This window comes from Candoia aspera, chromosome 3, assembly GCF_035149785.1.
Source record: "Candoia aspera isolate rCanAsp1 chromosome 3, rCanAsp1.hap2, whole genome shotgun sequence".
NCBI classification, from domain to species: Eukaryota; Metazoa; Chordata; class Lepidosauria; order Squamata; family Boidae; genus Candoia; species Candoia aspera.
In genome coordinates, this window is record NC_086155.1 from 46,325,554 (window position 1) to 46,337,702 (window position 12,149).

The 12,149-nt window shown below is 40.9% G+C and overlaps 1 protein-coding gene across 2 annotated transcripts in view; it reads left to right on the plus strand.

Moving 5' to 3' along the window:
- The window catches only part of PIK3C2B (phosphatidylinositol-4-phosphate 3-kinase catalytic subunit type 2 beta), a 112,801-nt gene that overhangs the window by 65,649 nt on the left and 35,003 nt on the right, over positions 1-12,149 (plus strand). For both annotated transcript variants that reach the window (XM_063297537.1, XM_063297538.1), the window contains exons 13-15: positions 3,139-3,306; positions 4,868-4,979; positions 11,654-11,796. In XM_063297537.1, the coding sequence (XP_063153607.1) occupies positions 3,139-3,306; positions 4,868-4,979; positions 11,654-11,796 (423 nt within the window). The remainder of the gene's footprint in view (positions 1-3,138; positions 3,307-4,867; positions 4,980-11,653; positions 11,797-12,149) is intronic.

Genomic DNA, 12,149 nt, shown 5'->3' on the forward strand with positions numbered 1-12,149 from the left:
TCTAAAAGATACAAAATCAAAGGGCCATCAAGCTGCAGGTTGCTCTTCCATGCTCTGAAGTAATTGATGTATTATAAAATAACCTAAATCACCTATCAATAAAAGTTGAAAAAGCATTCAAAACATGTAGCATATATTACTAGTAAATGGTGTTATTATTCCATGCGTTTTGTACTATAGTTGGTCTCTTACATTTTGCATGGGTAACCTGTGTGTGGCTTTCCCACCATGTATCTGCTGGAAACTAGTTGCAATATTTGAAGAGGAGGAATGCATAACCGTAAACAGAAAGAGCTAGGTGGCAGGCATGGCTTTCTGGCACATGTACATGGTTTGTTTGCGGACTTCAATTTGATCTTCAAGGGTTGCTGGCTTTTTTTTTTTGGTGAAAGGGGGTGGGTAGGCTCACAGAGAAACAGATGGTGCAAAAGTGACAAACTGGTCTGCTATGCAAAGTGTAATTTGTCCCTAACTGCTTTTGTCATTCTACAAAATAAACCCTGCATGCTTGGACGGTTCTCCCCAAGGGCAGATGTCTCATTTGAGAATCTGACAAAATAACTTCCGAGGGGTGTTGGATTGCAAAGGAGAGGAGTGGGAAGGTCTCATCTGTTAACCTCACACTCCCTGCCTGTGGATATACAGTGCATTTTGTAGCTGTCAGGGTGGGGGATAAGAGAACTTGATCCAAAAATAGCTCGGGCAGCAAGAAGTCTGCTGCCCACTGTTGAGCTCCACATAACACTTAGTATTTTTACCAGGCCATCAGAAGAGGCAGTGCGAAAGAGATAATTTTAGAAGTTGTCTCTTCCACAGAAGAAAACCAGAAGGCACACTGGAGACCACCATGGAAAGTGTGGCCTAAACTTCACTTGGTAGGAGTGCTTTATTCAAGCAGCTAAAATGGATTAAACTCCAGAGTGAAACAGCTGGAATGAGGCGCTCACCATGTAGCTATTTCTGCACACTCTTAGCTAGCCACCAGAAGGGTTTACAGACATGAAAGCTTTTGTGCAGCACCTTTGGACTGTCTCTGTGTCGATATGAGGCTTCCCTGAGCAGGCATACCCTCCAGCCCTGCTAATGCTACAGGATCAGCCTAGGGTTCAGCTGGAAAACTTCTTGTTAAAGTAGCTGTATAGAATGGAGGAATGGAAACTTTTGAAGAAGGTTAGTGTGCCCTCCCCTTCATAAATCCAGCCCAGAAACCTCCAGATGGAAATTTGGCATGGAGGGGAGTTATGTGGGATTTTTTTTTTTGCAATGGAGATTCCCTCCCAACTGAATTTGGCCTTGGTGGAGTTTAGCTCCAAAGCCTACAGTACTTTATATGGCAGAGCTCAGCCCTGATATCTGGGTAGTATTAATAAAAGTATTTCTAAGCATATGCTACTTGTCATTTTCTCAGCATTAAATACCCACTTGTCAGTTATCGGAGGGGGGACATTTAGGGAAAAAAGGTGGTGTTTTCTGCATCTTTTTTTACCACTTAAAATGTTTTAGGAAGGTGATTCTCTACTTGGTGTCTTACAGACTGTCAGCCCTATCTTTTTTGTTTTAAAATGAAATACCACAGTCATTCATTAGCTTTAATGTTGAATTCTTAACTCACACAACCTTGGGTTAACTCCTGGCTCAGCTATGGAGCTGGCTGTAATCAAATTATTTCCCTCAGTTCATTCAGTTCTTGTAAAATTATAATAGTATTGAGGAAAGACAAAATAAAGCTTTCTGCACGTTAATCCTGCTAAACTGTATGTTGAATAACGAAGTATTTAGTGAGGTGTGAGGATAACGGTCATGTTTATTTCAGTGGCTAGGCAGCTATTCAGTTCTTTATATAAGACTCTATAGATAGTGTAATTATAAATTCTAGTATTTTTTTTCTCTCTTTCTAGTGTTTTCCCACAGGTGCAGGGTCTACCTTTTTCAGATCAATTGAAGTTGATCCATTGGTTGCAACAGGAATTGACCGACTGGCTTGTCCCCAAGCCTTACGTCATGGGCTGAGAGAGAGTGACTGGCCCAAGGTCACCCAGCCGGCTTTCATGCCTGAGGCAGGACTAGAACTTACACTCTCCTGGTTTCTGGCCTGGAGCCTTAACCGTTAGACCAAACTGGCTCTCTTAAATTCTAGTATGCATATGAGAAAACTGCTAGTTCAGATGCTAGTCCTTTCAAATATAAACATTGCATTGTATATTGTTGCCTCTGGAGGAGCACAAATCTTTTTCTTTCCTAGTAATTTAGCCTTTTGTTTCTGAGCCTCAAGAAGAAAAGTCCTAAACACTAATAATCTCCTTTTCTTGTTTGCCTTTTTCCATATGAAGAACTAACTTTCTCCTTCTGCCAGAACAGAGTGACTTCAGCCTAGGATTCATGTTGTCTTACCATGCTTTCCACCCCGCACTTCCATTGCTGTGCAGCAGAAGCTCAGATGAGATATTGATGTTGCAGCAGTGATAGTCTTTCAGCATGACCTATTTCTTCTTTGGCAGCAGCTATAGGCTGAAGCTTCTCCAGAAATATTCTTGTTTTAGCAAAGAATCAGTTTGATTTTGGAGGCTATGTGAGCATGTCCTAGACTGCTGTCCTACTTTTTTCTTTCCACATTCTTTGATAAAGAGATTAAATATATTAAGACAAAAACCATAGTTAACTACCATAATTGGTGAAAACAAAGCAGAGTGGAAGGGGTAAAGCAGAAGAATTTGTCACAATTTAAGTCTGTAGGGCACAGCTTAAGTTTTGAGAAAGCTGCTTTGAGAGTGTTCTTCATATGAGCCACTGGTTAATCCACATGCATCAATGTGCCCATCTTTTGTGATACCTGCTTATCCAATCCAGCCTGCCATTGAATACATTGCTATGCCCCAGAGCAGCCTTCCCCAGCCTGAGTGCCCACAAGATGTAGAAACTCTGACTCCCAGATTTCTCTAGCCAGCATACCCAGTGGAGAATATGTTCCAGGACAATTGTAAACTGGGGGATACTGTGAGAAACTAAGAGGAAAAGTACAAGCAAGATAATTATTTTCTGTTATGAAAGTTCTATAGTAGAAATTCAGTAGAGCATTGCTTTTTAAAGAAAAATAGTGTGAAGCTATCATTTTAGCTAATTTATTGTAATCTCCTCCAGGATTTGCTTTCCAGTTCAAATGAATCATCTGCCACGAGAGACTCTTCTGACAGCCACGCTCTACGCCATTCCGGTCCCACCTCCTGGGAGCTCTTCAGAGGCAAGCAAGCAGCGCCGCATCCCAGAAGCATTGGGCTGGGTCACTACCCCTCTCTTCAACTTTCGGCAGTACGTGTGCCTGCTCCTATTACTTCTGTGGGAGGAATAGGGAACTCTACTGGGGATAAAGAATGCAGCTTTTCAGAACATCTGTTTGAGATGAATTCCAGAGGGTTAGCTGGGTTAGCTCCATAGCAAGCACAGAAAGGGAATCTGGTTGCAACACTCTGAAAAACTCGCATCAATTAGATTCCAACTCATCAGTTGCCTAAAATACTTATTAAATTGGCAGGTAAGTCCCTATACAGATAAACATGTATATTCACTAGATATACTGGTATGAAGGGAAAGTAAATTACAACCCCGAAAGGACCATGAAATGAAAGCATAGCTTGATACCTTCATGCAGATCTTAATGAAACTATTTATCATGCCAGTTATTATTGATAACACAATTTCCTCAGGCTTGCTATACTGGTTTAATACCTTAATTTCAATTGAATCCTTAGTGAATGGAATCAAACTTTCGGATAGTAAATGATCCAGTGGTTCCTGTTAGCTGTTAGCCTTTTGTTGCTTAACTTCTAGGCTACAGGTACGGGGAAGCATAAAGAGTTGCAGAACATGTGATGCATGAATCCATGAAACGACTGCCAAGAGAGACTTGCCTGTTGACAAAATGGCCATAATGGTTGGGATAGCCACTCACAAACAACATTTTAGTGGATTAGCCCCTCCTATCCTATGCTCTATCATCCCAGCATAATCTTCAAGAGGCATTCCTGCAAATAAGTATGCCATCTTCCTAGTTAATTTTTCTTTAAAAAAACGTTTTACAAAACCAGATGTGGCAGGAAGCCTAGTGGGTTCTAGAAAAGTGTTTGGGTCCATGTTAGTTCCTACAGGCATCAAGTTCCCTACCCCTGATCTGGATCTATTTTGTTTGTAAGTATCCCTTCAGGGAGGAGACAGTGGCCCAGAAAGAGCGGGCCAGGATAGCTCAAGTGATTGTGTGATTACCAGAGAGAGATAAATATAGTAGCTGACTTTCCCCTGTATGATTTTTGTTGCAAAAATAATTCGAAGTTGTTATGAGGCCATTATCTTTTAGATTTTGTCCTGTTACACATTAATACAAAATCAGGATAGAAATACCTATCAATTTATAGGACTGAAGAATCTTGTTAAATGTTAGGAAAATCTTTCATGGTAAAAGCAGTTAAACAGTAGAGCCAACTACCAAGGAGATAGAGAGCTTCCCTTTGCTGAATATGTTCCAACAAAGGCTGGACCACCATTTTCTAGGGATACTGTAATTTGGGTTCCAGTTCCATGTTTCTAAACAAACAAATAAATATTGGTTATCTGCACTTGCAAAGAATAATTATGCTCAAGAAGCTTGGATAAAATGTCTGTTTCTATAGCCCTTTAATGAGCATTTTGAAACTCCTTGCAAACAGTGACATAAATATTGCTAGTGTCAGAAGACAGTCTGAGTTCTATGCACTGTTTGTTTTGGTAGATTCTGCTGGAATTGCTTCCTGGATACTATTCTAAATTAATGTTGTTCTTAATACAGGATCTGAATCTGCTATCAGTGACTTTGCTTGTTTTTTTCTTTTCTTCACAGGGTCCTAACCTGTGGACGGAAACTTCTAGGTTTGTGGCCAGCAACTCAAGGCCCTTCTAGTGCCAGATCAAGTGCTCCCAACTTTAATCAGCCTGATAGTGTTATTCTACAGGTGAGTTTCCTGCTAAAGCAATGTTTTCTATGACCTAAATTCAGACAAGAGGAAGCTTTAATGAGACTATGTCCACAGTCTGCTGCTGAAAGCATCAGGGGCCCCTAATGGGCTTAATTTAGAGCTCCATTCTCCAGGGGCATACAATAACTGAAATGGTACGTGGGAAAAACCTTGGGTGGTGGTGGGGAGAGAGATGCTGCCTAGGGAACAGTCAGATAAGAGAGGTCATAGCCCGCAGCAGGAATGTGGGTGGAGCAAGAGGCTCAGAAGGGACCATCTCTAGTTTCTCAGACTGTAAAGGAGACAGTGGGAGATTCGTACTTTCAGACTTGCAAGATTCTGTCAAAGTAGCCTTACAATAAAGTAGAATTAGTTCATCTGGTCGTGTTTTCTGTTTGGTCTACCTGGGAAGGCTGACAATAGCTGACTTGTGGAAATTTTATACTGAGTTTGATGTCAAGTGTGGATTATGTTGTGGGCCTTTCCAAACAGAATATCTATGATTAATATTACTTGCAGCCCACAAGTAGCAGCATAGTATTCCAACTGTACAAAGGCAGGGATGAAGAACCTATTGTCCTCCATATGTTGTTTACACAGTACTGCAATGTAGCTATTAAGATGTCAGACTAGGACTAGGAATTCCTAAGCTCTAGTCAGCCCTCAGCCATGGAAGTTCACTGGGTGTCTTTGGCCAGCCCACATCACAGGGAGTAGCAGCAGGAAGAAATGAAGGGAGATTCCCATAGAAGCTGCCTTAAGCTCTTGAGAAAAGTCAGGATGTAAACCTAACAAATAATCACCAGTACCACAACCACTAGTGCCCTTCAACATTGTCTTTGCTGGATGGGACTGGTGGGAGTTCTGTGGCAGCTTCTGGAGGGCCATACATTCCGTATCCATTATGTAGGATGTAGGGATAGCAGTACTGAAGGAAAGCTCATTAGTTCTCTGGGTTTCAGGATTTCCTTTTTGAGTGAGGGAAGCATTCCATTATGCGGCAAGGAATGAGGGGAAGGAGGCTGTATTTAAAGAAAAATAAAATGTTGCAAGAATTTGTTCTGAGGATGCAATAGCCTTAACAGTATTTTACCCAAATTCTCCCCACCCCAACAAAGAAAGAATGCATTACTTCCCAAAAGGACAGGCAGATTGGCATGTGTTAATTTCAAAGATCTGCATAACTTAAATTTAAGTATCTGAAGGGCTGTCACATAGAAGAGAGAGTGGACTTACTCTATATTGCCCCAGAGGGCAGGACCAGAACAGTAGAACAGATTGCCAAATGACGTGATGAGTTCTCTCCATCAGGCGGAGCAGGATGGTCATCTATCAGAGTTGCTTTAGGGCAGGGGTTTTCAAATTTGATCAGCCTGCTGAATCTATTAGTTTTTCTAAAAGATCTTACAACTCTTGATCAAGAGGCAACGGTCTAAAAGATTGGATGTGTTTGAATGAACTTTTTCCCCCTCCTTTCTCATCAAGCCCTCACAGAACAGTTTGAAAAAACCTGCTCTGGGAGATCCTGCACTGAGCAGGGGGTTAGACCAGATGACCTTTACAGTCACTCCAACTCTATGATTCTTTGATTAATTTGTGTTCATAGATAGCTATTTAGAAATTGTTACTATATTTTCAGTACAAAAAAATGCATCTTACAATAGTTGGAAAGACTATGATTAAAGTCCTTGATGCCAGCTCTGTCCTAAAGCTAAAACTTGGTAGGCCATTTTAAAGCTTCAACAGATGACCCTTCAAATAGCAGACTTCCCTCTGATAAGCTTCAGATAAATTGCTGGCCTTTGCCAGTTATGTGCACAGTAACCCTATTGTCTCCTGGTAGGCTTCTGTTCAGGAAAGCTAAGTTCATTATTATTTAGTTACCCTTTAAGGCTATGCAGGACTCTTTCTTGTGAATACATGGAAGAAAAGGTAATTTTGATATAATTATCTGCTTTTCATTGACTTTTTTTTTCCTTTATGAGGGAAGAGGCAATGCTGTTTCTCTGGATCTTGATTCCTAAATCATTCGGATTCTTTTGTTAATACATATAATAAAGTACAAAACCTTGTGACTTGCAATCCCTTATGTGGTCCCAACATACATATACACCAAACAGCAACTGTTTTTCCTCTTGGATTGTTTTCTTGTCTATTCCTCCTTTTCAGCTCCAGTGGATAACTTCTCTACTCTCTTCTCCCCTGTATTCTTTCCTGGTATTTGTGAATAGCATTTTGGCTATGAAATGAGATGGCAAAGTCTCCTGCTTAGGGTGTGGACAAAAGGAATGGAAAGCAAGGTGGTTGCTGTTAAAGTGAAGAAGACTTGGCAGACAGAGAGGGAATTCAGCTGGGCTGGTTTCAGAAATCTTCTCCCTTAGGTCATATTATGTATACACCACCGACTTGGAGTAAAAATGAGAATCATTACTGAGCATCTGACCTAGCCCTGCCTTGCTCCATTTACTTCCCTTCCCTGCTGCTGCAGCTCTCTGACCTGCTTATTCAGTATTGATTTATTTGGCCTGCAACCAAGCAGTTAATTTGACTTTTCCACAGTTACTTACAAATCCATTGGGTTCTTCATGAATTAATGTATTTTTTAATCAAAGCTGCTACTAGTGACACGTTGAGCACTGCAGTAACAAAGGGCCTGCATTTGTGTGGACTTCATATCTTTATCTAGATTTGATCTGGTTGAGAATTTCTAACCCGCAAGAAGCCTGACCTCATCTTCCATCTTTTCTCTTGACAAACTCAAAGGAAATACCTTGTTAATCTATATAACAGCAAAAAGGCTCAGATTGCACAAGAATTTTGACGTCATTGGCAGACAGAGGCAATCCTAAAACACTAGCACTTAACTTCAATTTGATTTTCTAAGCAGCTCCAGAGATGAAGTGAGCAAAGAGCTACCTAGAGTGACCCTGACAGAAGACAAGGAGCAAATATGACAGAACAAGGATGCAAATTCAGATTGAGCCTACTCTGTGACAATTATTTCTCCACCCTGATTGCAACTGCAAAATGCCAGTCAACTACATGTTTTAGAGTAACCTGAACCCTATTAGGGAAGAACAAGCCAGAACAGCCTTTTTCAACTTTTTGACCCTGGAGGATCCCTTGAAATATTTTTCAGGCCTCAGGGAACCCCTGCACATCTAGGCTCAAATATAGGCCAGAAGTTACAAAATTATTATATTTGTTTCATGTGTAGGCCTGTATATATGCATGAACAGTGTTCTTAAATTAAAAATAATGAAACCTACCTCTTTAATGTGAAGTTGCCCGAATTTGAAATATTTTTTAAAATAAATTGTGATCTCCCAGGGAACCCCTAGTGACCTCTTGCAGAACCCTAGGGTTCCATGGAACCTTAGCTGAGAAACCCTGGGCCAGAAGATCTATTGAATGTAAATCATGACCATCTGGCCAGCTGTTTCATAGATAAAATCACTCGTATTTACTCTGAGCTGGAAGCTAGATGTACAGGATCAAATGAGGTAGCAAGGGTAATGTTTTGCAATGATATTTGGGAGGTTTATGATCCTGTACATCTTGAAGAGTCGATTGGACTCTTTGTCATGTGAACTCCACCAGATGTGGACTTACCACTTGCCCCTCCTGTCTGATTAGAATAGCCAAGGAGGGGATAAGAAGTTAGATTCTAGCTATAACTAATGCCTCCTTGCAGGAGGGGGAAGTCCCAGTGGTCTTGAAAGAGGCACTGGGCTTCCCCCTTCTCAAAGGGCTTGTCCTGGATCCAATGTCAATGGATAATCATAGTCCTGTATGCACCACCACCACCCTTTGGGGAGAAGATTGTCAAGAAAGTGGTAGAGCAACTACTACAAAGGATTTTGGAAGAAGCAGATTATCTGGACCTATGGCAGTTAGAATTCAGGCCTGGTCATGGAACTTGGGGCAGCAACCTCATTGATGATTAGGGCAAGATTATCTTCAGCCCTTCTTTCAATACTGTTGATCACAGTATATTTCTGGGACATTTGTGAGGGTTGGAAGTGGAGGGCACCATAATGTAGTGATTCTTTTTCCAGAGTGGGCAGGTCCAATAAGGGTGGGAGATGTTGAACCCTTAGATGCTCCAGGATGGGGTGCCCCAGGGCTCAGTCTTCCTCATACTGTTTTAACAGCTACATGAAGCCACTGGAAGGTAATCTGTCAATTTGGGGTGAGGTATCATCAATATGTTTTAACTTTTTGTGTTCTATGTAAGCCACAAAGAGTCAGTTGATTGTGGCAGGTTAGAAGTGTGTTTCATGTATGTATGAGAGAGAGATTGAGAGAGAGAGAGAAAAAAATAAAATGTTATCTAGTTATATAGCTCTACTTTGGGCTGCATGAGAAATGTATAGACTTGAGCCAATACTTGGAGGCTCCAGTACTGGAAGAGGGAAAAAACCCTAAATCTCAATGCAAGTAAGACAGAGGAGCTGTTAATTGAGAAACCTACTGACTCTAGGACAATACCAACTTTGGCTCTTAAAAGAGCAAGCTCATAATCTATGGATCCTCTTGGACTCATAGCTTCTGCTAGAGGAGCAGATGGAGGCAGTAGCCAGGAAGGCCTTTGACTAACTTTATCTGATATTCCAGTTGCCGCCTTCCTTGAACAGGGCAAACTGAAAATGTTCACTCATATCCTTGTCACCTCTTGCTTGGATTACTGTAATTTGCTCTAGTTACCAGGTTGTTTCCAAGTGTGTTTTCCATATATGGCTTAGGACCTGGGCATTTTGGAGGTCACCAATCCCAGGTAAATTCATCTTATCCAATCCAGATAAACAGTGGGTGCCTGCTGAAGGTGCCAACCCAAAAGGAAGCATGATAGGTTGGGACACAGAAGCAAGCATTCTCAGTGGGGGCATTCTCATCCTCTGGAAGAGCCTATCTCACAAGGTGAGTGTGGCTCCTATTCTCCTGGCCTTCTGGAGACTTGTCAAGATAGTTTTTCTGGAAGGTCTCTGGAGACTGAATAGTTTGAGCCAATGTCAGAATGTGAGAATCTAGTTACTCACTGGAATTGTTAAATGCATTGTTATGTATTGTTAGAACCCAGTTAGACTGAAGTGTGTGTGTTGATGCATAAATATTCAAATAATTTCATATTTATTATCTTGTTGTAATTCTTTCTTCAACATTATAAATTAGCATTAACTAATTTCTCCTGTTAAGTTGCAGGAGAAAATGGGAGGACTAAGGTTAAAGTTTGCTTTCAACCTTCTAGTGAAGTCATAGAAACTCAAAATAGGGATTCTGATTCAAAGGTTAGTCATTCTCTTAGCCACAGTGCTACATTAATTCTCTATATCAATTTGCCCACACTGGGGCCCATTTAATAAGGCTATATATTTAAATCCTAAATTATTTATTTAGTCTGCTTGCCAGTCTAGCAGACTGTCTGATATCTCCACTATTTGTCTAGAAGAAATCCTGGGATGATATATGCCTCTCTAGAAGTTTTTTATGCCTCATATCTGCAGGAAGATGGGGCACAAGGAACAACCATACATTTGTGGTCAGCTAGATTAGCATTTAGTGTGGAGGCAGGTCTGCTGGCGTACTCAGTGCTGAATAGTACATTCCTTTTGCATATGGTGTGATGTGTGTTGCTAGATCAGTGGTTGTGCCAAATCCAGAGTCCAGATTAAACTTGGCAAATCAGTACTCATCTACTTCTTTGCTAATATGGTGAATCACAGTTTGAATGCATGGTTTGTGGTTGCACAGTCAGATGATTCAATGCATGCAGTTTCCTAAGTAACACTGGTGTGGCCAGGCTAAAAGGGTATGAGGTTTGGCCTTAAATCCTTCTTTGATTCCTCTTCCTGGTTTACCCTTTAGTGTCCCTAGTCATCAAGCAGCTCCCCAAAACTGGGAACTGGGGTAGCTTGACTTTATATCACTCCTATGAAGTTGACCCAACTCAAATCACTTTTGCCTCTGTCTTTCTTGCTATGAAGAAAGTGTGCTTTAAAAGCAACAAAATGTGAGTGAAGGAAAAGCATAAAAACTCTAAGGCTCTGATCTAAACTGGATTAAGTGGCAATACATACTGCTACATCTTGACTCCTATTACTAGAAGGGGCCATGTACTTGTTTACTATTTTTGCCAGAGACAAGCTAAAAGGCAGGTTAGGTCCAGAAGTACAGTGCATCGTGTAACTCAGGTCAGTATACTGATCTGCACATTATGCTTTCTGATGTGGAGAATTAATGAACAGACTTGCACATTATTATGGTAAGGAAGAGGCCAGGGGGAATGGAAAGACAGTAACATATTGCTTCAGTTATAAGAAGTCTTGTTCTAAAAAGTTCTTTGAAATTCAGTAGATCTTCCCACTACACAGATGTAGGGGTAAATTAAGCAAGATGAATAATTTAAACTTTTGATTTTTCCCATTTCTGTGAGACGTATCACAATCTATGTGCTGTCTGAATTGCCACTCAGATGAATAATATAATATTCTAATACAACTGGGAAAAGCTAAGATGCTTTCAAGCTAGCTTCATGGAGTGATATGGGAAAAGATTGCTTGCAATTAGGTGGCCTTATAAATCAAATGCATACATTTCCAATATCAAAGTACAATTTTAGGATGCTGGTCAAGTCTGTATTTAGACTATTCTTCTCTCCCTTTCTCTTGCAGATTGACTTTCCCAGCTCATCATTTGAAATTAAGTTTACCAGCCCACCAGCAGCAGAATTCAGTCCCAAGTACAACTTCAGCAGTCTCTTTGAAGGAGACCAACGGAAACTAAAGGAGGTTATGCAGAAGGAATCACTTTATTGGTGAGAGGATGGAGTGTTCATACTGATCCATGACCACCCAGGCACTTGGTGAAGGAAAGTCTGAAATGTCCACATTTCTGAGCTAGCCAGATGATGTCATGGGGGAAGCTTGGGGTGGAAAACTGCCACTCCAGCAGAAGTCCTCCCTTCTTAATAGCACCTATTCTCTGTTTAGAAGGAAATGGGAAGCAAGTGCTATCCATCTTGCTCTGCAAGGAGTGGCTTCAGCTGCCCTTTGTTTTTGCCAATAGGAAAACACAAGGTGCTGAGTGAAAAACCTGGAAGCGGTATCAAGTGGAACATTAATCTTGGCTATTAGGAAAGTTGTAGGACAAACAAGAATGAATCAATTT